Below are 24,259 nucleotides of genomic sequence, written 5' to 3' on the forward strand. Positions count from 1 at the left end.
TCCAGAACCTCACTTCTATAATGGTCAGAAACTTTCTAAATTCCAGCTCAAATTTATTCACGGATAGTTTATATCTATTTTTTCTTGTGCCAACATTGTCCTTTAGCTTTAAAAGTTCTTCACCCTTCCTGGTGTTTACCTCCCTGATCTATATCCCTAAGCATATAGCAGAAATTCTTGTTATAAATCCCTAAGTGCTTGACCTTGTACTTTGCACTATTAAATCTCATCTCTATTACTCCAGTCCTCAAGGTCATCCTCTTCTTCCTCTGTAATATTCCTATGCTCCTCTGGATTGATGCCTCCCAACTTTGTGTCATCAAATTTTCTGAGCACCCTCCTTTCTGTGCCAAAGTCCCCAGAGCAAACCTCGAACTCCACTAGTAACCTCCTTGCCAGCCAAATAGTTCCAATTTCAGCACAACCTATTGACATTTCCACTACAGCCAGTCAATCACACCCATCATTCTTAAACTAATCCCTATCTTCTCCAGTTTAACTAATAATTTCCCCTGTGGTACTGTATCAAATGGTTGAGTGAGGTCCAGATAGATTAGATCTAACATTTCTCTGGTCTAAAAAGAATCCAAAATAAAACACCAACAATCAGTTCTTATAAAAAAAAACATACTATATTAGTTTACCTTTGGTAAACCCATTTTCCATTTACCCAGTGTCTTGTTCTGAGGTCTTACATATTATTGGGGTCAGATTAGTGAGTCTGTAGTTGTCTGGATAACTTTTTCTCTTTCTTAAATATAGGTACTATGTCTGCTATTCTCCAGTCATATGGTACCATCCCTGATTGGACAGATTAAAAATCCTTGCTACTGGACTTGCAATTTCATGTGTCAGTTCTTTTAGTATTCTGGGATAGAAATTATGTCCTGCTACCCTGAATGCATTAAGCTCTTTGGGTTTGGCTTTCACCGTGGATGTAATCATTTCCATTTCTATACACTCCTTCCCATTAGCCGTCATGCTTTTGCCCTGTTATGGTGAGAGGCACCAGTGACTGCTCTAATCACAAACCTCTTTGAGACTGGGGGCTTGTCTACACTATGCAGCTTTTAGCGACAAGGCTGTGTCGACACAGCCTTGTTGCTAAAAGTCAGTGAGTGTGAATGCTCTTTTGCAGTATTTTGTTGGCACTTTTGCCGACAAAATACTTCCAGCCCCGTGAGCAGCATAAGCTTTGTCAGCAGGGGAGTGCTCCTGCCGACAAAGCCGCGTTCACGCTGCCGCTTGCGTCGGCAAAACTTTTGTTTTTCGCGTTTTTTTTTTTTTTTTTTTTTTTAAAGTACCCGCGAAAGACAAAAGTTTTGGCGACAACTGTTCAGTGTAGACATACCCTGGGTATGGACATGCCTTTCAAGTAATGTCACTGTTAATCAGAAGTCCCCTCCCACCTAAAACAAAAGGGGGTTGTGAACCCACGCAGGAGTTTGCACTAAGTGGGCTGAAGGTTTTTGCTGAGATATGTAGGTGTGGGCGTGTGTTTGGGCAGAACACAGACACTGAGAATAAACAGAACACAGAGAGAGGCAGATGCAAAAAGTAAGATAAGACAAACAGTTGCAGATTACAGTGTGACCAGAGAAAAAAGCTAGCAAGAGCGCTTTTGGGTCTGGTGTTGGCTAAAGAGGCTTGGGGCTGTAAGCTAAGAAATGCCTCCTGCAGCGGCACCGGAGGCAGCAAACAGGGCGGCTAACAGGGGAGTTTGAGAGGGAGTTTGCAGGGGGAGGTAAGGGGGGAGGCAGGAGGGCACGGTGTGGTGTGTGCTCTGAGTCCACAGGTGCTGTGGGCAGGGAGTGAAGCAGGCATGAGCCAAGCAGCAGGAGCAGACAGAATGCAGATGGCTGCATGTGGAAGCTGTGGTATGTATATGGTCCTAGCAGGGGAGCTGGAACACAGGTATGTGTGTATGAAGTGTCGCCTGATAGTGTTACTAGAGGAAAAGATTAAGGGGCTAGAGATGCAGGTAGATACCCTGGTGGAGTTTAGGCGGGGGTTTGAGCAGCTGATGGAGGATAGGCAAGGAGGGGCTGAAGGAGAATGCCCTGCAGCGCAGGTAGAGGCAGAGGACGGTGAGAGGGGAATGGAAGGGGGAGAACATGGGCGGTGGAAGCATGTGACTGTGAGAAGCAGGCCAAGGAAAAGAAGGGCCAGTGAGGGGGGAATAGAACTCAGGAATAGGTTCGAGTGTTTGGATAGCGAGGTGGAGGGGCAGCAGGTGGCGGCTGAGGGTGGGAGAGTGAGGAAGAAGAGAAGAGCAGCTAGTCCGAGAGAGAGAGGGGAGGAGTTGATGGAGACAGCACCAATTCTGGGCCCCGGGAGGAATCAGGAAGGCATAAGGGGGAGCATAAGGGAAGATAGGAACAGGCACAGGTCAGGACTAGAGGGATTAGAGACTAGATTACTAGATCACACTGTTGCCAGGCGAAGGCAGGTGTATGTAATTGGAGACTCATTACTGAGGAGATTGGACAGGCCTGTGACCAGGGCGGACCCGGAGAACAGAAGGGTGTGCTGTCTACCGGGGGCAAAGATACGCGATGTGGACCTGCGGTTGAAAAGGATCCTAAAAGGAGCAGGTAAGAACCCCTTGATAATCCTTCATGTAGGAACGAATGACACGGCTAGGTTCTCGTTAGAGAGAATCAAGGGAGATTATGCCAGGCTGGGGAAGACGCTCAAGGAGATAGAGGCTCAGATTATCTTTAGTGGGATTCTGCCCGTTCCGAGGGAAGGGCAGCAAAGGGCTGATAGGATTGTGAGAATAAATAGTTGGCTAAGAGAGTGGTGCTATAAGGAGGGCTTTGGGATGTATGGCCACTGGGAGGCTTTCGGGGACAGACACCTGTTCTCGCGGGATGGGCTTCACCTGAGTAGGGAAGGAAATAGACTTCTGGGAGGGAGGCTGGCTCATCTTATCAAAAGAGCTTTAAACTAGGAAGTTTGGGGAGAAGGTTGGGAGATGCACAGTTAATCTCCACGCCAGATTCCAGTATGGAAAAGGTGAGTAAAATGAGAGGAGACATAGCCGGGGAGATGAGATTGGACATAGGAAGGACAGGGGGGACGGACGCAAGGAGGCCCGCAACTTATAGTGCTACTAATGGGAGACAGGCTAAACGACATACATTAGGGTGTTTATACACCAATGCCAGAAGCCTAGGTAATAAAATGGAGGAATTGGAGCTCTTGGTCCAAGAGCTGAAACCAGATATCGTAGGAATAACAGAAACGTGGTGGAATGGCAGTCACGACTGGAACGCAGGTATGGAGGGGTATGCGCTGTTTAGGAAAGACCGGAATAAAGGTAAAGGTGGGGGGGTGGCATTGTATGTCAATAGTGAAATAAGCTGTAAAGAAATAATAGTTGATGGATTAGATAACACAGAGTCCGTCTGGGCTATACTCACACTGGGTAATAGGACTACTAGAGCCTCTCCGGGGATAGTGCTTGGAGTGTGCTATAGACCGCCGGGATCGACCCAAGATATGGATAAGGAACTATTTAATGTGTTTAGAGAAGTAATTACTAATAGAAACTGTGTAATTATGGGGGACTTTAACTTCCCGGATATAGATTGGGGCACAAACGCTAGTAGTAATAATAGGGCTCAGATGTTCCTAGATGTGCTTGCTGATCAATTCCTTCATCAAGTCGTAGCTGAACCGACGAGGGGGGAGGCCATTTTAGATTTGATTCTGGTAAGTAGTGAGGACCTCGTTGAGGAAGTGGTAGTGGGGGACAATTTGGGCTCCAGTGATCATGAGCTAATTCGGTTTAAAATACATGGGAGGAGTAACAGAATTAAGTCAAAGACTAGGGTTTATAATTTTAAAAAGGCCAATTTTAACAAATTAAGGGGACTGGTAAGGGAAGTGGATTGGGCAAACGTATTAATGGATCTAAAGGCAGAAGAAGCCTGGGATTACTTCAAGTTAAAGATGCATGAGCTGTCGGAGGCCTGCATTCCAAAAAAGGGAAAAAGATTACAAAGCAGGAGATTTAGACCGAGCTGGATGAGCGACCGACTCAAAGGGGCGATTAGGAAGAAACAGAAAGCGTACAAAGAGTGGAAGAGGGGAGGGATTAGTAAAGAAACTTACCTTAGCGAAGTCAGAGAATGTAGAAATAGAGTGAGAAAGGCCAAAGGCCGAGTAGAGTTGGACCTAGCGAGGGGAATTAAAAGCAATAGTAAGAGGTTTTACAGCCACATAAATAGGAAGAAAGCAAAGAAAGAAGAAGTGGGACCGCTGAAGACTATTGCCGGAGAGGAGATTAAAGACAATCTAGGCATGGCGCAATATCTCAATGAATATTTTGCATCGGTGTTTAATGAGGCCAATGAAGGTATTAGGGATACTAGCACCACTACAGAGGGGCATTCAGGATGGGGGATTACCGTATCCGAGGTAGAAACAAAACTTGAATGCCTTAATGGGGCTAAGTCGGGAGGACCGGACGATTTTCATCCGAGAATATTGAAGGAATTGGCACGGGAAATAGCAGGCCCGTTAGCGATAATATTTAATGAATCTGTAAACTCGGGGGTGGTCCCGTTAGACTGGAGAATAGCTAATGTGGTTCCTATTTTCAAGAAAGGGAAAAAAAGTGATCCGGGTAACTACAGGCCTGTTAGTTTAACATCTGTAGTGTGCAAGGTGTTAGAGAAAATTCTGAAAGAGAAACTAGTTGAGGACCTGGAGGTTAGTGGCAATTGCGATAAATTACAACATGGTTTTACGAAGGGCAGATCGTGCCAAACGAATCTGATCTCCTTCTTTGAGAAAGTAACGGATTTATTAGATAAGGGAAATGCGGTGGACCTAATATACCTGGATTTCAGTAAAGCGTTTGATACTGTACCCCATGAGGAATTATTGGTTAAACTGAAAAACATGAGGATCGATATGAAAATCCAGAGGTGGATAAGGAATTGGTTAATGGGGAGAATGCAGCGGGTCGTATTAAAGGGTGAACTGTCGGGTTGGAGGGAGGTTACTAGTGGAGTGCCTCAAGGTTCGGTTTTGGGACCCATTTTATTTAATTTATTTATAACTGACCTCGGGACCGATTGCAGGAGTGGGCTGATAAAGTTTGCGGATGATACGAAGGTGGGAGGCGTTGTAAATTCGGAGGAGGATAGGGATATCCTGCAGGGAGACTTGAATGAGCTTGTGAATTGGAGTATCAGGAATAGGATGAAATTTAATAGTAAAAAGTGTAAGGTGATGCATTTGGGGATGACTAATAAAAATTTTAGTTACAAGATGGGGACGCATTGGTTAGAAGTAACGGAAGAGGAGAAGGACCTAGGGGTCCTGGTAGACCGTAGGATGACTATGAGTCGACAATGCGACGTGGCGGTGAAAAAAGCCAATGCTGTCTTGGGATGCATTAGGCGAGGTATATCTAGTAGGGATAAGGAGGTCCTGCTTCCGTTGTACAAGGCGCTGGTGAGACCTCATTTGGAGTACTGTGTGCAGTTCTGGTCTCCCATGTTTAAAAAAGATGAACTTAAACTGGAATGGGTGCAGAGAAGGGCCACTAGGATGATCAGAGGAATGGAAAACCTGTCGTATGAAAAGAGACTAGAGGAGCTTGGGTTGTTTAGTCTGACAAAGCGAAGGCTGAGGGGGGATATGATTGCTATCTTTAACTATATTAGAGGGATTAATACGAGGGAGGGAGAAGAATTATTCCAGCTTAGTACTAATGTGGATACGAGAACGAATGGATATAAACTGGCCGTGGGGAGGTTCAGGCTTGAAATTAGACGAAGGTTTCTGACCGTCAGAGGGGTGAAATATTGGAACAGCCTTCCGAGGGAAACGGTGGGGGCGACGGACCTGTCTGGTTTTAAGATTAAGTTAGATAAATTTATGGAGGGAATGGTTTAATGGTAAAACATAGTAGTCAAGGAAAATCAAGAAATGGTAGGTAAATTGTATAATGGCTGACAGGGGTCAGGCTGGAGACTCTTGCCTATATGCTCGGGGTCTTACTGATCGCCATATTTGGGGTCGGGAAGGAATTTTCCTCCAGGGCAGATTGGCTGAGCCTCTGGAGGTTTTTCGCCTTCCTCCGCAGCATGGGGCAGGGATCTCTAGCAGGAGGGTTTCTGCCAATTGAAGTCACCTAAAACAGGATTGGGGACTTCAACAGCAGAGTCCAGGGAAGGGGTAGGGACGGTTTTATGGCCTGCAGCATGCAGGGGGTCAGACCAGATGATCATAATGGTCCCTTCTGACCTTAAAGTCTATGAGTCTATGAGAAGCAGGACTTTGTACATTCCTTGTAAATAAACAAGTTTTCATCAAAGAAAATACCAGACCATCAATTTTTAATGCCAACTGGAACATCTCCAAGATCCCTGAAATTTTATTAGACCCTCAGATAGAAAAGGGGCAATAACCCCCAAGATCTGCATTGTAATCCTTACTGAAAATTAAGGCAAAGTATACATTTAGTTTCATTATCCCTGATCTCTACCCCATCCTCACAGCATAGCGGCTCTACATCTTTTCTTGTTCTCTATTTATTTATATAGTTAATCTTTTACTATTTGTTTTAATTTCCTTTGTTTCAATTTGATTTGCTTCAAGTAAATATTTTATTATTTAGATAAAACCTCCAATAATTAACTTTAAAGCTACACATTTAACCAAAGTCAGGGAAGGCAAATATTAAAAGGTTCTCAAAATGTTAACTTGCCCACACTGTACAAAATGTATATTTTCAATATCCTAACAAGTTGTCATTTTCTGTTAGTTATGATCTTTCCAATTTTTTCAGTCTAACGCCAATCTTTTTCTCCCGCCCAAGTGGGGGAGATGATTACATATTAAGTGATATTTAAATGTAAAGCCTGAAGGAATTTTTCTGTCATTTGTGTTTATTGATGAGCAAAATGTCATTAGATGCTGAAGTAGTAGTTTTTTCATTCTTCAATAATTTCAATAGCTGCAAGGGTTTTTTCTCATACGAAAAATCAAAATGAAAAAAATCACATCTAGACTGAGACATCTCAGTGCAAAATGAAATTTTTTCAGGCAGTTACAAAGATTGGAATATGAAGCTCTTATGAAAGCCCTGCTGCAACCTTAATTGCAGCTTTCACAATTTTGAAAAACAGAACGTAGCTACTTTTTTTTTATAAGTTAAAGAAGGATTAACCTTAACATGCGACTTTTTTGTTTTTTTAAAATTACATTTGAATAATGTCTTTTTTTTTTTTTTTTTAAACATAAGCATTGAAGTTTTCAAAGCTGACGAAGGGAGTTAGTCCCACAATTACTGTTTGCCTTTCAAATGGGAGTTGTGTGACTAACTCTCTTGGTCAGCTTTGAAAATTTCAGTGTATGTTTCTTTAAAAAAAATAAATCTTTCATAGAAGGTCCTAAAAACAGCTGCTTGCCAACAAAATCATGTCCAGCACTTAGAAAAGCTTACCAAGCTGTTTATTGATGAAGTATTATACACTAGAATATAAAATCAGGAGGCATATGGATGAAACTCAATTATAGGTCCCTCTAATGTTCTGCTTTCTTGATAAAGCGAAAAACTGTCTGGTTCCTTAAATTCTACAAATACTTTTTTTCTTTTTAAACTGTATTCAGAGTAATTACCTGGTAAATAAGTACATGAAGTGGGCCATGCTGGATATACTTTGTCCATGGCGCACAATCTCATTCTCCTGGTCCTCCCATTTCTCAGTCTCAGAGTCTACATCAGATGTGAGCAAATGCAGTTCTAATCCAAGTTTTCCAAGTTTTGCTTGTTCCTGTACATGATAAACTTACTGTATTTTTTTCCACTCACTACATTCTTTATACAAATTAACAAATAATTAAAAGGTTCAATACTAAATAGAGGGAAGCATCTTACCTCAGTATCAAGTCTGTCTGGCTTTAATGCTTTCAGATTTGCATTATGCTTCTGTTTCAAACAAAAAATAATTTGAAGAAAAAAATTTATAAAAGGTATAGGCAGTCAATTTAGTAACAAGTCACGGAGTAAAATATAAGGTCATCTTTATAAGTACTTTGCAGAATAAGATTTTAGTAACTAAGACAGAGGCCTACATGCTCCATATGAGAGATTTTTCTGTGTAAGGAATGGGAAACTCTTTCCTACTTGGGGTTTCTTCTGAAACATTCCTTATGGAATGTGGAGTGAGATTTGTATCCAAGGAAAAGCGAGGAGGTTCTGCCCCTTAGACTTCCAAAGTTTCACCCAGACCCCAAAGCCCCCCTCCTGCATGGCAGCATGACCCGCTCACAAGCCAAGTAGTCCTTGCGGATAGCTGCATCCTTTTTATATCACCTCTCAGGGGTGATTTTGAAGCTATAGAAAAGAGCTACCTACTGGTTGACTCATCATCAGCTATTTGGCAGGTCTCCAAACTGAAATCCACACAAACCCAGGAGGGGCACACTGCTTCCAGTGGCTGCTGCTCCTCCTCCTGTGCCACTCAGATCCTTATTGACTGTAATGGCTGGAGGCCAACACAGGAACATTCAGTGAGCTCGAGCTGTTGCTTTTCTCATTCCATGGATTTGCTCTCTTTTATAAATGTCTTACTATGGGCCAGACAAGGATACCCTCGCTCAGGCTGAGTAACACCTGACTCCATGGCTGGTCCTACCGACTTCAAGGCAATCATGAATTAAGCTGCTCTTCAATGTAATATCAGAATCAATCTGTCTGTGTTTTGTAAAGCAATGGTTCTAAATCTTTCCAGACTGCTGTGCCTCTTTCAGGAGCCTCAAGCCCAAACCCCACCACCTGGGGCTGAGGCATGTAACTTAGCTTCAGGGGGCCTCCTGTGGCATGGGGACCCAGGCAATTGTCCTGTTTGCCACCCCCTGAGACTGGCCCTGCACTTGTGACCCTCCTAAACCCTTCCCGCATCCACCAGGTTGAGAAATACTGATCTAGATGAGTTGACGTACCCCCTGGCAGAGCTCTGCGTACCCCCAGGGGTAGGTGTACCCCTAGTTGAGAACCACTGTTGTAAAGCACCTAGGCACAATGCAGCCTCAATCCTGCTTGCGGTTTCTAGGCACTAATGGAATACTATTACTGATCTCCTGCCACAATTGGCCACTCACTGTTATTTAACTTTCATGGAAGTTCCTGCCAAAGTTCCCAAAGGCTTATTATAAACTATGAATGTCTATCCAAAATACAGTTATAAAGATCTAATTCTGCATATGTACTAGAAATGGGGGGGGAAAATTGCACTGGCACCAAATGATCAACCAAAGAATTTATACATTTATAGTACCGAATGTCATTTAAGTTTGTTTTGTGTAATATATTTTATATGTACAGTGGATACTGCTTCTTATCAACCTCTTGGTTCACAGCAAAAAGTTGCCAGTATCTGGAAGTTGCCAATAAGCAGCAGGCAGGCTTATGGGGCTGGAGCCAAGGAATACATTTTAACTGTGCCCTTTAGCCATGTATCAGAGGGGTAGCCGTGTTAGTCTGTATCCACAAAAACAATGAGGAGTCCAGTGGCACCTTAAACACTAACAGATTTATTTGGGCATAAGCTTTCATGGGTAAAAACCCCACTTCTTCAGATGCATGGAGTTTTTAACCATGTTACTGCTTTGCTGTGTCCTAGGTTGTAGCACAGTTCAAAAACACAGATCACACACAGTTAAGCATTACCTATATTAAAGACAGAACCATGTTTTAACTCTAAAAGGGACCATAGTTCTGCAATTGAATTCTTCTCTGACATGGTTATGGTAGTATAGAGATCCCTTACTGTATGAGGTATTTATGGCACCACATAACATATTTATTGGGAGAAGGCAGCCTATTCTATCTTAAAGACAATTGACACAAATGTGCAAATAGGAGAATATTACATTGAATAGCAATACTAACAATTAAGAATGACTTTCATTTCCTGTTACTGTTCCTCACTGAGGATTTTGCTGGCTTCAGTAACCTTGCTGAAGTACCACCTTTGGGGACACAGCCCATCATCCAAGGTTGAGCACACAGAGATCTCTGCATATCTATGTCAAGCGCACACAAAAGCGTTCATACATTTTTGTAGATTTGGGTCCCAATATCCCATCCATAAGTGCATAAAAGAAAAAGTATCTTCATCAGATAATAGCAAAGCGGCGTGGCTTTGGTGTCAGGAAAGTTGCTCAACACTGATTTCTCCCTTTACAGCAGTGGTGGGAAACCTGTGGCCTGCGGGCCACACGCAGCCCATGAGAGTAATTCGCTGGCAGGCCGCGAGACAGTTTGTTTACATTGACTGTCCGCAGGCATGGCTGCCTGCAGCTCCCAGTGGCCGCAGTTCACCTTCCCGGCCAATGGCAGCTGTGGGAAGTGGCAGCCAGCATGTCCCTGCAGCTCACGCCACTTTCTGTGGCTCCCATTGGCCGGGAATGGCAAACTGCGGCCACTGGAAGCTGCGGGCGCCCATGCCTGCGGACAGTCAATGTAAACAAACTGTCTCGTGGCCCGCCAGCAGATTACCCTGATGGGCAGTGTGCGGCCCACGGTCCACAGGTTGCCTACTACTGCTCTACAGACACTGTCTGATCTATAAGGGCTTATCTACACATTGAGACTCAGGAAAGTTATTACAATTTAAAGGTGTGAAGTTAAATTACATTGTTTCATAGAGTTTAAGGCCAGAGGAAACATTAGATCTTCTTGTCTTACCTTCTGTACATCACAGCCCATTCATTTTCACCCAGATACCCCTTTATTAAGCCCAAAGACTTTAGTCTAATTAAAGCATTCAGTCTTCAGGAGGCTAACCTATGTGCCTTAGAAAGAACAGGAGAGACCAATGTGCCACCAATGCTTGAGACCCCTGTAAAGGCAGGGAATTCATTAGGTGAGAAATGTCAACATGATCCCAGCAAGCAAACCATGCTCTATGCTGCAAAGGGAGGCAAAAAACCCAAACCAAAACCCAGTGTCCCTGGCAATCTGACCTTGGGTAAAAATTCCTTCCTGACTCCAACTATGGCAAATAAGTATGATCCTGAGCATTTGAGCTAGACACATCAGTCAGGCATCTAGAAAGAGGATTCTCTGTACCACTGATCCAACCCATCTGGTGTCCCATTTCCAGCCATGGACAATCTCTGATGCTTCTAAGAAAGGTGAAAAAACCCAGAATACACCTAACCAATTGTGCATCAGGGAAAAACATTACTTCTAGGGCTGTCAAACGATTAAAAAAATGAATTGCATTTAATCGCACGATTAAAAAAATGAATCTCAATTAATCGCATTGTTAAACAATAATGGAATACCATTTATTAAAATATTTTTGGATGTTTTCTACATTTTCAAATACATTGATTTAAATTACAACACAGAATACAAAGTGTATAGTGCTAACTTTATATTTATTTTTGATTACAAATATTTGCACTGTAAAAAACAAAAGAAATAGTATTTTTCAATTCACCTCATACAAGTACTGCAGAATTATGTACAAAAAATAACTGCATTGAAAAATAAAACAATGTAAAAAACTTTAGAGCCTACAAGTCCACTCAGTCCTACTTCTTGTTCAACCAATCGCTCCGACAACCAAAGTTGGTTACAATTTACAGGAGATAATGCTGCCCGCTTCTTGTGTACAATGTCACCTGAAAGTGAGAACAGGCGTTCGCATGGCACTGTTGTAGCCGGCGTCGAAAGATATTTACATGCCAGATGTGCTAAAGATTCATATGTCCCTTCATCTTTAACCACCACTCCATAGGATATGTGTCCATGGTGATGATGGGTTCTGCTCGATAACGATCCAGAGAATGGACTGATGCATGTTCATTTTCATCATCTGAATCAGATGCCACCAGCAGAAGGTTGATTTTTTTTTTTGGTGGTTCGGGTTCTATAGTTTCCACGTCTGAGTGTTGCTCTTTTAAAACTTCTGAAAGCATGCGCCACACCTCGTTCGTCTCAGATTTTGGAAGGAACTTCAGATTCTTAAATCTTGGGTCAAGTGCTGTAGCTATTTTTAGAAATCTCACATTGGTATGTTCTTTGCCTTTTGTTAAATCTGCTGTGAAAGTGCTCTTAAAATGAACATGTGATTGGTCATCATCTGACTGCTTTAACATGAAATATATGGCAGAATGCGGGTAAAACTGAGCCGAAGACGTACAGTTCTCCCCCAAGGAGTTCAGTCACAATTTTTTTCACGAGCATCATCAGCATGGAAGCATGTCCCTCTGGAATGGTGGCCGAAGCATGAAGGGGCATACGAATGTTTAGCGTATTTGGCACTTAAATACCTCACAACACTGGCTACAGAAGTGCCATGAGAACACCTGTTCTCACTTTCAGGTGACATTGTAAATAAGAGGCAGGCAGCAGCATCTCCTGTAAATGTAAACAAACTTGTTTGTCTTAGTGATTGGCTGAACAAGAAGTAGGACTGAGGCTCTAAAGTTTTATATTGTTTTGTTTTTGAGAGCAGTTATGTAACAACAAAAAATCTGCATTTGTAAGTTATGCTTTCAGAATAAAGAAATTGAACTACAGTACACCTCTACCTCGATATAACGCTGTCCTCGGGAGCCAAAAAATCTTACCGCGTTATAGGTGAAATTGCGTTATATTGAACTTGCTTTGATCCACCAGAGTGTGCAGCCCCCCCCCCCCCCCCCCGGAGCACTGCTTTACCGCGTTATATCCGAATTCGTGTTATATCGGGTCGCGTTATACTGGGGTAGAGGTGTACTTGTATGAGGTTAATTGAAAAATAGTATTCCTTTTGTTGATTATTTTTAACAGTGCAAATATTTGTAATAAAAAATAATAATATAAAGTGAGCACTGTACACTTTGTATTCTGTGTTGTAATAGAAATCAATATATTTGAAAATGTAGAAAAACATCCAAAATATTTAATACATTTCAATTGGTAGTGTATTGTTTAACAGTGTGATTAATCACGATTAATTTTTTAAATTGCGATTCATTTTTTTGAGTTAATCGAGTGAGTTAACTGCGATTAATTGACAGCCCTAATTATTTCCTGACACCTGCAGATGACTGATTTGATTATCTTATCTTAACAGAACTGAAAGTGTTATGAATATGCAGAGTGCAATGCAAGCAATCCTGTTCTGCCCATGGCCCCTGAAGGAAGGGGAGGAGCAAGGGGATTCAGATTCACAGATTTCAAGGCCAGAAGGGACCTCCACAACCATCCAGCTTGACCCTCTGCACATAAAGGTCATAGAATATCTCCCAAATATATGTATTACAGCATATATTTTTTAAAAGAGATCTAATCTTGTCTTAAAAGCACTGAGCAACAGTGGATCTACCACCTCCCTAGTAAACTGTTCCAATTTTTAATTACCCTCATAACCAGGAAACTATGTCTTATTTCAAAATCGACTTTATTTAATCTCCAGCCACTGGATCTTGTGAAGCCTTTGTAAGCCAGGTTGAAAAGTCCTCCTGATATCAGATAACTTTTGCACGTGTACGTACCTAGACACAACGATCGAGTCACCACTCAACTTTCTCTTTGATAAATTGAGCTCCTTGACTAGCGTCATAAGTCCTGTTTGCCAGCTCCTAGATCAATTGTGTGGCCCTCCTTTGAACTCTCTCTAGTATTTTCATATCCTCCTTGAAGCATGGACACCAGAACTGGACACAGTGTTCTAGTAGTGGTCTTGCTGTATACAGCGGAAATATCCCTTCCATGCTTCTAGTGGATATTCCCCACTTTTTATACATCCAAGGATTGCATTAGCCCCTTTTGCCACAGCATTGCTTTGACTGCTAATGTTGAGGTGATTATCTGTGATGACTGTAAGTCCTTCTGTGAGTCACTGCTTTCCCAGACAGCCTCCCATCCTCAGGTACAACATGTGTTACAACTTATTTCTCATTCAGAAATAAAGTGAACATAGTTTGCTTTAGCTTACGTGAACTAAGGCCTCTTTACTTCTGAATGAGAACATCCCCACAGCGGTTTAATGCACTTTCATTTCACTCCTTTGTTTAATTAGTGTTAACTTTTCTGAGTGTCCCTGTGTAGACAAGCCACAAGTAATATGCTCTACGTGCAGGTCAAGCATGCTACTTAAAGGAGGATGCAGTCTTCTCAGATGTGAGTCTCCCATGCAGGATTTCCATTGCCTGTAAATACCACTTCCTATATGTTTTAGTTATGTAGAGTCTTAACGTTTCACAAAGATCTGCCTAGCTGTTATTGATCACAATTTCTTCCTATTAGCACAGATACAATCAATTGCAAAGGGATAGGTGGTGGCAGGTTTCTGAAGCATGTGTGTAGTGGTGATACTCTTAGTACAGGTTACAGCTGCTTGAAAAAACTGTTTGTTGTGTGGGAATTCTGGGATTTTGAAATTTGGTTTCATCCTTAATTGGGCAGAAACATCAAAATCTCAGAATTCTTCATGAAATGAAATACTCCAAAAGTATTTTCTTTCAACTTCATCATTCTGATTTATTATAATTTGTCACGTATCTAAAAGTTTAAATGTTTTGACTTTAATATTGCAATTAATAAGATAAAAAAAGTAAAAAAGTTAAAAATAGAGGTTACTTACCTGTAACTGGAAGTTCTTCAAGATGTGTGGTCCCTAAGTGTATTCCACATGTGAGTGTGCATGCATGCCATACACCCCAGTCCGGAAAGTCTAACAAGCAGTGTCCGTTGGCCCACGCATACTCAGTAGTCCTCCTCATGCTCCAGACCAAGCATGTAAGAGGAAGCGCAGGCTGAAGTCTCTCCAGTTCCTCCTCCTATCGTGAATCGAGGAGGATCTGAAGCAGAGGGGACAGAGGGCGGGTAGTGGAGTACAGATAGGGACCACACATCTCGAAGAACTTCCAGTTACAGATAAACAACCTCCATTTCTTCTTTGAGTGCCGGCACCTATGTGTATTCCACACGTGGGTGATTGACAAGGAGTGTTGAGACTGGAGAGGTGAAGGGTGAGAGGATGCCTGAACTAGCGCATAATGTTTTGTAAATGGAGCCTCTGCATATGTCCAGTATGGGTACTTCCTGCCGGGATGTTGTAAAGGCAGCTTATGCTCTTGTGGAATGTGCTCTTACCTCAGGCAGAGGGAAATGTGCTAATTCATAGCACATGATGATGTAACCAGAACTCCATTAGGAGATTCTCTGAGAGGATATAGCTTGTCCTCGAGTCCATTCTACTATAGCAAGAAATAGCCTAAATGATTTTCTGACAAATGTGGTCCTCTGCAGGTAGAATGCTAAGGTGCGTCTGAGGTTGAGGGAATGAAGTCGGCCCGCCTCAGCAGAAACATGGGGTTTCAGGAATAAAACGGGTAAGCGGATAGTTTGGTTGATGTGGATTTCAGAAATAACCTTGAGGAAGAATTTAGTATGTAGGTGAAGGGAGAAAAACCGCATACGGTGGGTCTGCCAGGAGGGCTCCCATCTCACTCACCCTTCTGGTTGAGGAAATAGCAACTAGAAACATGACTTTCATGGACAGGTGCGACATGGAGCATGTTACCACATGTTCAAATGGTGGCCTGGTGAGTGCTAATAGGATGAGGTTGAGGTCACATTCAGGTGTAAGTTTTACAACTGGCAGAAAGGTCCTGACTAGGCCTTTCATAAACCTCACTGCCAGGAAGGCACTGACTGCTGCAAGATGGACCAATGGTGAGCTAATGGAAGGACTTGAGTTTTTTTAAAAACAGGAAATAATCTTAAACAACTAAGATATTTGCAGAAGTTGGAAGCGGCGGTTTATTCTGAGCCTAGGTAGACAAGCGTCTCCTTTTAGCTAGGTAGCAGGTTCTAAGTCTTTCCTACTTTGAGTAAGAATAGCTTGGCCTGGTGCTGAGCAACAGTGTTCTCGTTCTGATGCCCATCCAAAACACTAGGCCATGAGGTCGAGAGGGTATGGATTGGGGTGGCTGATTCTGCACCCTTCCTGAATAAGGAAGGGGCAGATCCCGACAGGAGGATGGCTTGACATTCTCAGGAGCTACAGAAACCAAAAGTATCTGGGCCAGCTGGGCATGAGAAGAATGACTTTGGCCCTGTCCTGAGGGATGTTTCTTAAGACCTGTGGTAACAGGGGAATGGGAGGAAAGGCATATCTGAGATTGTCTGTCCATGACAACAGGAGAGCATTGCCCTGGGACTGTGACCTATAGCTCCTCTGGAGAAGTACAAGTGAAGCTTCCTGTTCATTTGGGACGTGAAGAGATCCCATTGAGCTGTTCCCCACTGAGTGAATATCTAGCTCAGTATAGAGCTGAGATCTCCCATGCATGGTTTGCAGAAAAGTATCTGCTCAGGTTATCTGTTGGGGAGTTTGGGGCATTTGGAAGGTATGTGGCTGGTACTGATGTGGTTTGTGATGCACCAGTTCCAAAGCCTGACTCCTACAAAAAGGGGAAGACATCTTGCTCTACCCTGTTTATGTAAGACCATGGTGATGTTGTCTGACATTACTTGGACATGAAGCGAATGAATGAGCGGGAGAAAAGCCCTGCATGCCAGGTGGACTGCTCTCAGTTCCAGTAGATGAATGTGCAGTCTGGCCTCCCAGATAATCCAAGTGCCAGGTTCAATCTCCTGGTAAGAGAGATGCTGACCATGGTGGGAAAAGTCACTCTGGTGTTGATGTGATTCTGGTCTGGTGAGTAGATTGACTAGAGCCAGGCCAGTGGGCAGTGTAGATGAAGCCTGCTGAATGGTGTGTCATAAGTACAGGAGGCCACATGAACTAGAAGAGAAAGGGACATCCTGACCATAGTCCTTGGTCTGCAAGTCATCAGTGCTATCAGATTGCTCATTAACTAAAATCTTTCTATGGGGAGGAAAGCTCTTGTTGCAATGGAGTCCAGTGTCACTCTGATAAAGTTTATCATCTGTGTGGGTGTTAAAGCAGACTTTTCTTTGTTTAAACAGACACCCAGCGCTTCTAGGAGATGTAGAAAGAACAAAGATGCTGATCTGAACTCATAGATGCAATGACCTACTACGAGCCAATCGCTGAGATATGGGAAAACTGTGTAACCCTGACATTTCATTTTGGCTGCCACCATAAAGAAGACCTTTGTAAATACTTTGGGTGCTGTTGCTAGTCCAAAGGGAAGGTCTCTGAACTGCAAATGTTCCGGACCCACTCGAAACCAAAAGGAACTTTCTGTGGGACAGATGAATATCTACATGGAAATAGGCATCCTTCATGTTGCTTGCCACAAACCACATTTCCTCCTGTAGAGAGGGGATTATTGATGCTAGTCTACCCATCTTAAATTTGGCTTTCGAATAAAGGTGCTCAGTTGTTGAAGGTCCAGAATGTGTCTCCACCCTCCGTCTTTTGGGGGGACTAAAAATAAGGGGTATAGAACCCTCTCCCTTGATACTGAGGTGGCACTTGTTCTATTACCTCTTGTTTGGAGGTAGACTCCCTCCTCCTACACCTCATGAGAATGGTCCCTGAAGGGGGAACAGGAAGGGTTTTGTGAGGAGGGAGGGAGGGAAACTCTACAGCAGGGGTCTCAAACTCAAATGAGCATGAGGGCCACATGAGGACTAGTACATTGGCCCGAAGGCCGCATTACTGACACCTCCCCCCCGCCACCCTCGGCCCTGCCCCCACTCCTCCCCTTCCATGAGGCCCCACCCCTTCCATGAGGCCCCGCCCCTGTCCCGCCTCTTCCCACCCCTTTTCTTCCCCCATTCCAACCCCTTCCCCGAAATCCCCACCCCAACTCTGCCCATGGAAGGATCAACCATGTGTATGTGGGGGAGCAGGAGGGGGACTCCATGGCATCGGGTAGCAATGGTCCCTGGGAAGTCATATTTGGGAGGTTGGCATTCAGAGCTCTTTGACTGTTTATCAGGACTCAGCTCTCTATGAGGAGATGAACCAGCTAGGGTGTCCAACTCATCCGAATCTAAGAACTCTGTCTGCACTGCTCGGGCCAATGGTTACAGAGGGTGGATGCTCTTGCCCAGGGGCTGGAGAGGGGATTGTTCTTTGCTACAACAGAAGACTTAACTGCATCAGTGACATGTGTGTCTCAGGATGACCAGGCAAAGCGTAGGTGTCCACATGACCAGCTGTTCAGGGCATTCTAATGGTCAGGATCAATAATTCCAATACATTCTGGAAGTTGGGCAGTCCTTGAAGGGCAGGCTGGTACCAAGGAACAACCAGGTCCAGCAGTTCTGGATGGAGCCAACAGATATCAGTCCTTGTGTTTTGGAGCTGGTGCCACCAACGTATTGACAGATCCTTTTCCTTGTGCGCTTTACCCTCCAGCCTGGGGATCTTTTGCGGTCCTGGACCAACACGATCCATACGCAAAGACTCACCCATCCTGAATGGGTTTGGGGAGGAATCCCTTCTTTTATGGGCAGATTTGGATGAGGATCTGTCCTTCCGACCATGTGAGTGGCTCCCTACACTCATGGGAAGCCCAGGCAGAAGAGACCTTAGGCTTCGCTGTTGTAGGCTCCACTCCTAAGTATGTACTTGAAGGAGTGCTGCTCGTCTAATGGGGCTGATGTACAAGGTGGCCTCCCTGGCCCAGATCAGAGTGAGGCCTCACAGACTTCTCCTTAAGGTGTTTCCTTAATCAAAGCTCATGAACTTTGCAGGTTTGTGGTGGAAACGAGTGACAAATGTTGCACTTCGCAGCAATATGCATCTCACCCAAGCTGTAGAGAGAGCTTTGGTGATCATCGCTCAGAGAAGGAGCAAGGACAGGAGACACAATTCATGAATGCGGGGACTCTCGGCATAGTCCTACACCAGGACGAGGAAGTCCCTGGTATAGGGAAATAACTATTTACACTAACTCTACTAATTTAAAAATTATTTATAAATTTATTTGCAGACTACTAAGGATAAAAGCAGGAAAAATCTGTGGACACAGGGATTCCAATTCAGGCCATGCAGTGGTCAGAAGGAACTGGAGAGGCGTTAGCCCACATTGCCTCTTATGTCCTCAGTCTGAAGCATGAGCAGAACTACTGCATACTGGTTAGAATTTCCAGACTCAGGCAGGTGGTGTGCACGTGCCCATGTGTGGAATACACATAGGGACCAGCACCTGAAGAAGAACAAAATGTCTGACTACTTCCCATGACAGTTTCAGTGTGTTTCTGTGAAATATTTTATTTTTGTCAAATCAGCATTTTCCAACAGGAAACTGTTCTGTTGGAAAATGTTTGACCGGGTCTACTTCAGCTATGAATCTGTCCCAATCTCCCTCCTTTTCTATAGCATTTCTATACTCCGCCTCCCCTTATCCCCCTTTTTAAGTGCTTTTTCCCCTCCCCCAACCACACACATATTTTTCTTCCCTATTCTTTATACTACTTTTGCCTGTTGGTGTTTGTTCTCGAGCAGTGTGGGTGCAGAGCCGGCAATGGGGAACCAACCAGAATTATTCAATTTCTTTCTATATCAAGCTTTTTACACATGAAGCTGCCTCAGAGGGAACTAGGATTTTGGCTAGTAAACAGGGCCATCCTTAGGCATAGGTGGCTGCATACGGCACCCGGAAATTTGGGGCACCCCTGGTCTTAGTGTCCACCCTCCTGCCTCTTCCTATCCCTGTTCTGACCCTTCCTGCAGGCTCCCACAGCTAGCTGCTCCAGCCTGGTGACTCTTACTCCGGAGGAGATCTAGGCCTTGCCTACACTTAAGAATTCACAGCGCTGCCGCGGCAGGGGCAGGGCCTGGGGCAGAGCAAGGGTGGAGTATGGGTGGGGCCACAGGCAGAAGAGGTGGGCTGGGGAGCTAGCCACCTCAAGCGGCAGCTTTACCCACCATCCATGACAGCAGGTAAGAGTGAGTCGGCTCCCGCACACCCAGCGTGCACTGCAGTGTCCTTAGGCAGGGGCCATATTTAGAGAGCCGAATGCGCTGGTGCTGCGCATTCTGCGTGAGGGAGAGGGTACGGGGGTCTCTGCGGGGAACTGTGACTCTCCGCCACTGTGAGGTGGGCCGGGCAGCTCGGTATCCTTTGCTGCCTCCCCCATCCCCCCCACTGGGCTGCGAGCCCAGGCTGCTGTCGGGTATGGGCACCAGCTTAATAATACTGCGTAGTGCCCCATAAATCCTAAGGACGGCCATGCTAATAAAAAATAAACAGGAAAGTGTCAATTTATCTTCACAATACTCAACAATGCAACCTCCTTACTCTTTCTTGACCTCTCAACTCTTTTTCCCTCCTGAAATGCTCTGCTCTATAATGCCAGCTGAGAATCAAAGGGAAATGAACAAGAGCTTTCAAAGACAGCTGAGCAGTATGATTTATATCCCAAAACCAAAGGCTACATAGATAGTTCTTCTGGGGACAAACTATACATCAGTAATCACTGAACCAGTTAACCAAAAAAATTCTAGTCTTCTCCCCTTAATCAACTTATCTACTCTTCCAGAAGGTGACATTCACTCCTTTGCAAAAGGCCTAGCATAGCACCACTTAAATCCCAAGTAAGCCCTTAAGTAGGCTCAAGAATGAACCAATTTTATCTTTAAGGTACTTTACCCTTAATGAAAAGGTATAACAACAGTTAAAGTACTGCTTCTGAAACTGCTGCAGAACCATTCAAAGAAGGCTGAAGAAGAACAGGCGATTATGCCATACCACCAACTCCTCAATGCTACAGGTTTAGAAAGGGGATCAGGGAAAGAGAAAATAAAGTTGGAGATAATATTATCATTTCCCTTCCCCCATGAGAGGACTAATATGTAATATGTTATTTTGTTATTTTTATGACTATATAACAGTAATACGAACAGGACTTACTAGATGGTTTACCAGCAGATGGATATTTTCAGAAACTAGTGTATTATATACTCTAGATTGATCTGTTGACCTATTGTGCAGCATTAGTAATACACTGATTTAGCACATAAAAAATGACATAATAAAGTCTGAATGAAAAAACAATTTTATTTACAGACAGTAGAGCCTTGCTAGCATGGACACCTCCTAGTATGCACAAACAAGTCAATCTCTCCTTCAATAAAAGAGTTACTAGCTCAGACAATAGTGTACGGAGGTGTCCGGTTACAAAACCTATTTTTACAATATATTACAGTGCAGTCATGATACTGTAATAATAAATGTACTATGGTACATCTTGTAAAAATAAAGACATTCTGTACATTTCAAACTATAATTAATTAAAATGAAGATAGAATTGTAAAGTAAATAACAAAAGCATATTTTATGATGAATTACCCTGGCTTTTTAAAATGTTTACTCTTTTACTAACTAATTCACAAAATCCAGTAACTCACAAAGGGCCATACAATCAAGGTGTGCATTAACAAGGTTTTATTGTCTGTATCTTTACAAAGCAGTTAATACACGAGCAATATGCAAGTTGTAGGGGTCATATAGTTATCAACAGATGCACAACAACAAAAAAGTAACAATCCACAAAACTTACCCCTGGCCTGGGAAGTGATAGGTAGGCACGCTTCTCTCCTACGAACAATATAAGAATATTTGTATGCAGATTTTAATGAATACCATAATACTTCTAGTTTCACCCTCCCTTCACTTTAAATTATAAAAGAAACTTACTTATCTGTAATCCTCTCTGAAGTTCACTCAGAATTTCCACTCTTTATCTTGTGCTTCCAGAGACAGACAAGCCAGGAATTCCCCTATTCTTAAGATTTTTAACCCTCAGTCACTGATAGCTGAGCATAAGCCCCTTCCCTTTCATGCCTTTCTGACTTCTAGTGCCTCTAGACCCTTCCAGTCAAATCTGAAATATACAGGAATCAGAACTACTTGGAAAAAAAAAAAAAAAAAAAAAACCAACAGCATCTCCACCTCAGCCAAGGAGAAGGCAGGCAAAAGAATGGAAAAAATTAATAAAAACAACACCTCACTTCAAAAACAGAACCCCAAACTGAGATGGGTGCATGAGTGGGAATCCTGCGAGATGATATCTACAAAGAAGAATTATGAGTAACTAATTCCTTTCTTTAAAAGGTACCATCATCACAGGTTACCCACTCCTGGAAATAATAAAAAGACAATCAAGAAACTGAAATCTTAATATAAAAATAAGTAATAAATATGGGTGCACAGGCACACTTAAAATGTGGCATATGCAGAACATATGGTATTGTGATATGTTTTACTGGCATAAGTCTGGAATGGCTGCATCACTCAGCAGCAGTGAAGCCCTCTGTGAGTTATGGAAGGTTGGCCCAAATAAGTGCCAATAAAACCTTTATGATACACTGCACTAATGTATATCTGTATATGCCACATATTTTGTAGAAAAAACTATTTTAGACGCGTGTTTAAGAGAATTTTAGAATTTTTTTATTGGAACTATTTCTTTCATTTCCTGAGAAGTCAGGTGCCTTGGTCATTCTGAGTACAACTGAACAAAAGAGTCAGAGAGAGAGAAAAAAAAATTAAAATACATTTAAACTACATCAAAGTGAGCTAAGGAGCTTTCCCACAGATAAACATGTCACAAAAGGGGGACTGTGCCATGTGCTGACAATCTTGCATAGCATCTTCAGCTACTGCGGACCTATATTTTTCAAAATTCCATTAAACTTGAATTTTTACTCTGATCCTAAGATAGAAGAGCTGTGATGTCTCTCTTGTTTAACTAGAAACATTGACGAATAAGCTACTCCCTGACAGCACAGACTCCTTCAGTTCTATGGGTATGTGGCTACAATAATATACTTCCATGTCATCCTGGCTCACAGAAAGTACAATGGGAGAAGAGGAATATTCACAGGACACCTCAAGTACTGATCCTCTGCACGACACATGGCCTTAGGTGTCCTGCAAAGGTCTGTGTCTTCAGGGGAAGATAAAAATTTGAATCCATTTCAAGAAAGTAAAGAGCTCTGCTCACTTGAGGTGCAAGTACTAAGAGATGGCCCAAAAACATGGAGACTGAGATGAAAAGAACAAAGACAACAACAGGAGAAGTGTCAAAACTTGCCATAGTTCTGGTTAAAAATAATTTTGTGAAGGTTAGAAGGTGGGAAACACTAGAAGACCTTGTGGAAGGGTTCCTAAACCCCAATCACTCCAAGAAGTCACTGTACATTTCATCTATTAGGAGATGTGTCCATGGTTCAGCAGACTGGTGGAACCTTCTAGAAACAGTGCCAGTTGGGGAAGCCCACATGTCTTTTGAATGTTTGAAGCCATAAGGGTAGCAAAGTATAAAAATGGGGAAATGGCAACACAACCGTCTCAATTCCTTCCAACTGCAGTAGAGTACAGATCTGGAAAGCATGCCTGGTCTTTCACCAGACCTAGCTAAAAAAAATCTTTTTGCATTTGTAAATAGTTAGTATTTGTTTTTTATAGTTTTAGTAATTTTAGGAAGTTTTAGTGAGAAAACACTTAGCTAGTATTTTAGGCCCTTAAGATGCTTTTTTGTGCACCTGCTAGTAAGAGAGATCAGGCTCTACAGGTTATACCTCTTGCCCAGCGGTTTTTTGAGTCTCAGATGCAACTCTCTGGAAAAGGCGTGGTCCTCCTCATGCTATTTCATAGGTAAGAGCTACATCTGGAGGGCAAGGAAAGAGGCAGAAAATGCCTGCAGGTAGTCTTATTGCCTTGGCAGCAAAGCTCAAGTTCAGAGGCTCTCAGCGCCACAGGTTCTGTGCAGGACCAATGAGAGCCTCTTTGGCTCCCAGCACATCTCCAGGGTTTAAGACAAGGCATCTAAAATTGGCACTGACATCTAAAACGGGAAGCAAGACAGATTCAACAAGTAAGAATCTGACCAGTGGATCCAAAGGCCAGCTGGAACACAGGATAAGTATGTTCACACTATCATTGCTTTATTCCCCTTCCATTTCCATCAGTTATGAAGGGTCCACAAACATCTGAGGGTTTTCCTCCTAAATCTCTTTCTCAGAGCAACAAGCATGCTCATGTTCCCCAGGTTCGATGTCACACTTTTCAAAAGCTCATGGTGGGCTCTTGTATCACCCTGGGGAAGGTTCTGCTATCACCTCATCGGGCGAAGATGAGGAGGAGGCAGGTACAGATGGGGCAGCCAACTCCACCGCTTCTGTCAGGGGAGCATCAGCCAAGGCTGGCTGTTCCTGGGGAGCTTGCTCCAACTCTGCGTCCACGTCAGGGGGCGGGTGGGAGACTGTCGCCGATCGTCTTTCAAATGCCCCTAAAACCAACCGATGCCCTTGCGATGGATGGAGAAACCAAGAGGCCAGCC

At 43.3% G+C, this 24,259-nt stretch overlaps 2 protein-coding genes across 4 annotated transcripts in view; one reads left to right on the top strand and one right to left on the bottom strand.

Moving 5' to 3' along the window:
- Positions 1-17,352, top strand: part of ABITRAM (actin binding transcription modulator) — a 49,901-nt gene extending 32,549 nt beyond the window's left edge. The window contains exon 6 of the mRNA XM_034761459.1: positions 16,964-17,352. Coding sequence (XP_034617350.1) covers positions 16,964-17,020 — 57 coding nt within the window. The 3' untranslated portion in view covers positions 17,021-17,352. The remainder of the gene's footprint in view (positions 1-16,963) is intronic.
- The window catches only part of CTNNAL1 (catenin alpha like 1), a 140,961-nt gene that overhangs the window by 6,653 nt on the left and 110,049 nt on the right, over positions 1-24,259 (bottom strand). For all 3 annotated transcript variants that reach the window (XM_034761454.1, XM_034761455.1, XM_034761453.1), the window contains 3 exons: positions 21,476-21,513; positions 7,901-7,951; positions 7,642-7,796 (listed from right to left, as the gene is read on the bottom strand). In XM_034761454.1, coding sequence (XP_034617345.1) covers positions 7,642-7,796; positions 7,901-7,951; positions 21,476-21,513 — 244 coding nt within the window. The remainder of the gene's footprint in view (positions 1-7,641; positions 7,797-7,900; positions 7,952-21,475; positions 21,514-24,259) is intronic.

This window comes from Trachemys scripta, chromosome 2 (genome assembly GCF_013100865.1).
Source record: "Trachemys scripta elegans isolate TJP31775 chromosome 2, CAS_Tse_1.0, whole genome shotgun sequence".
Classification (NCBI taxonomy): Eukaryota; Metazoa; Chordata; order Testudines; family Emydidae; genus Trachemys; species Trachemys scripta.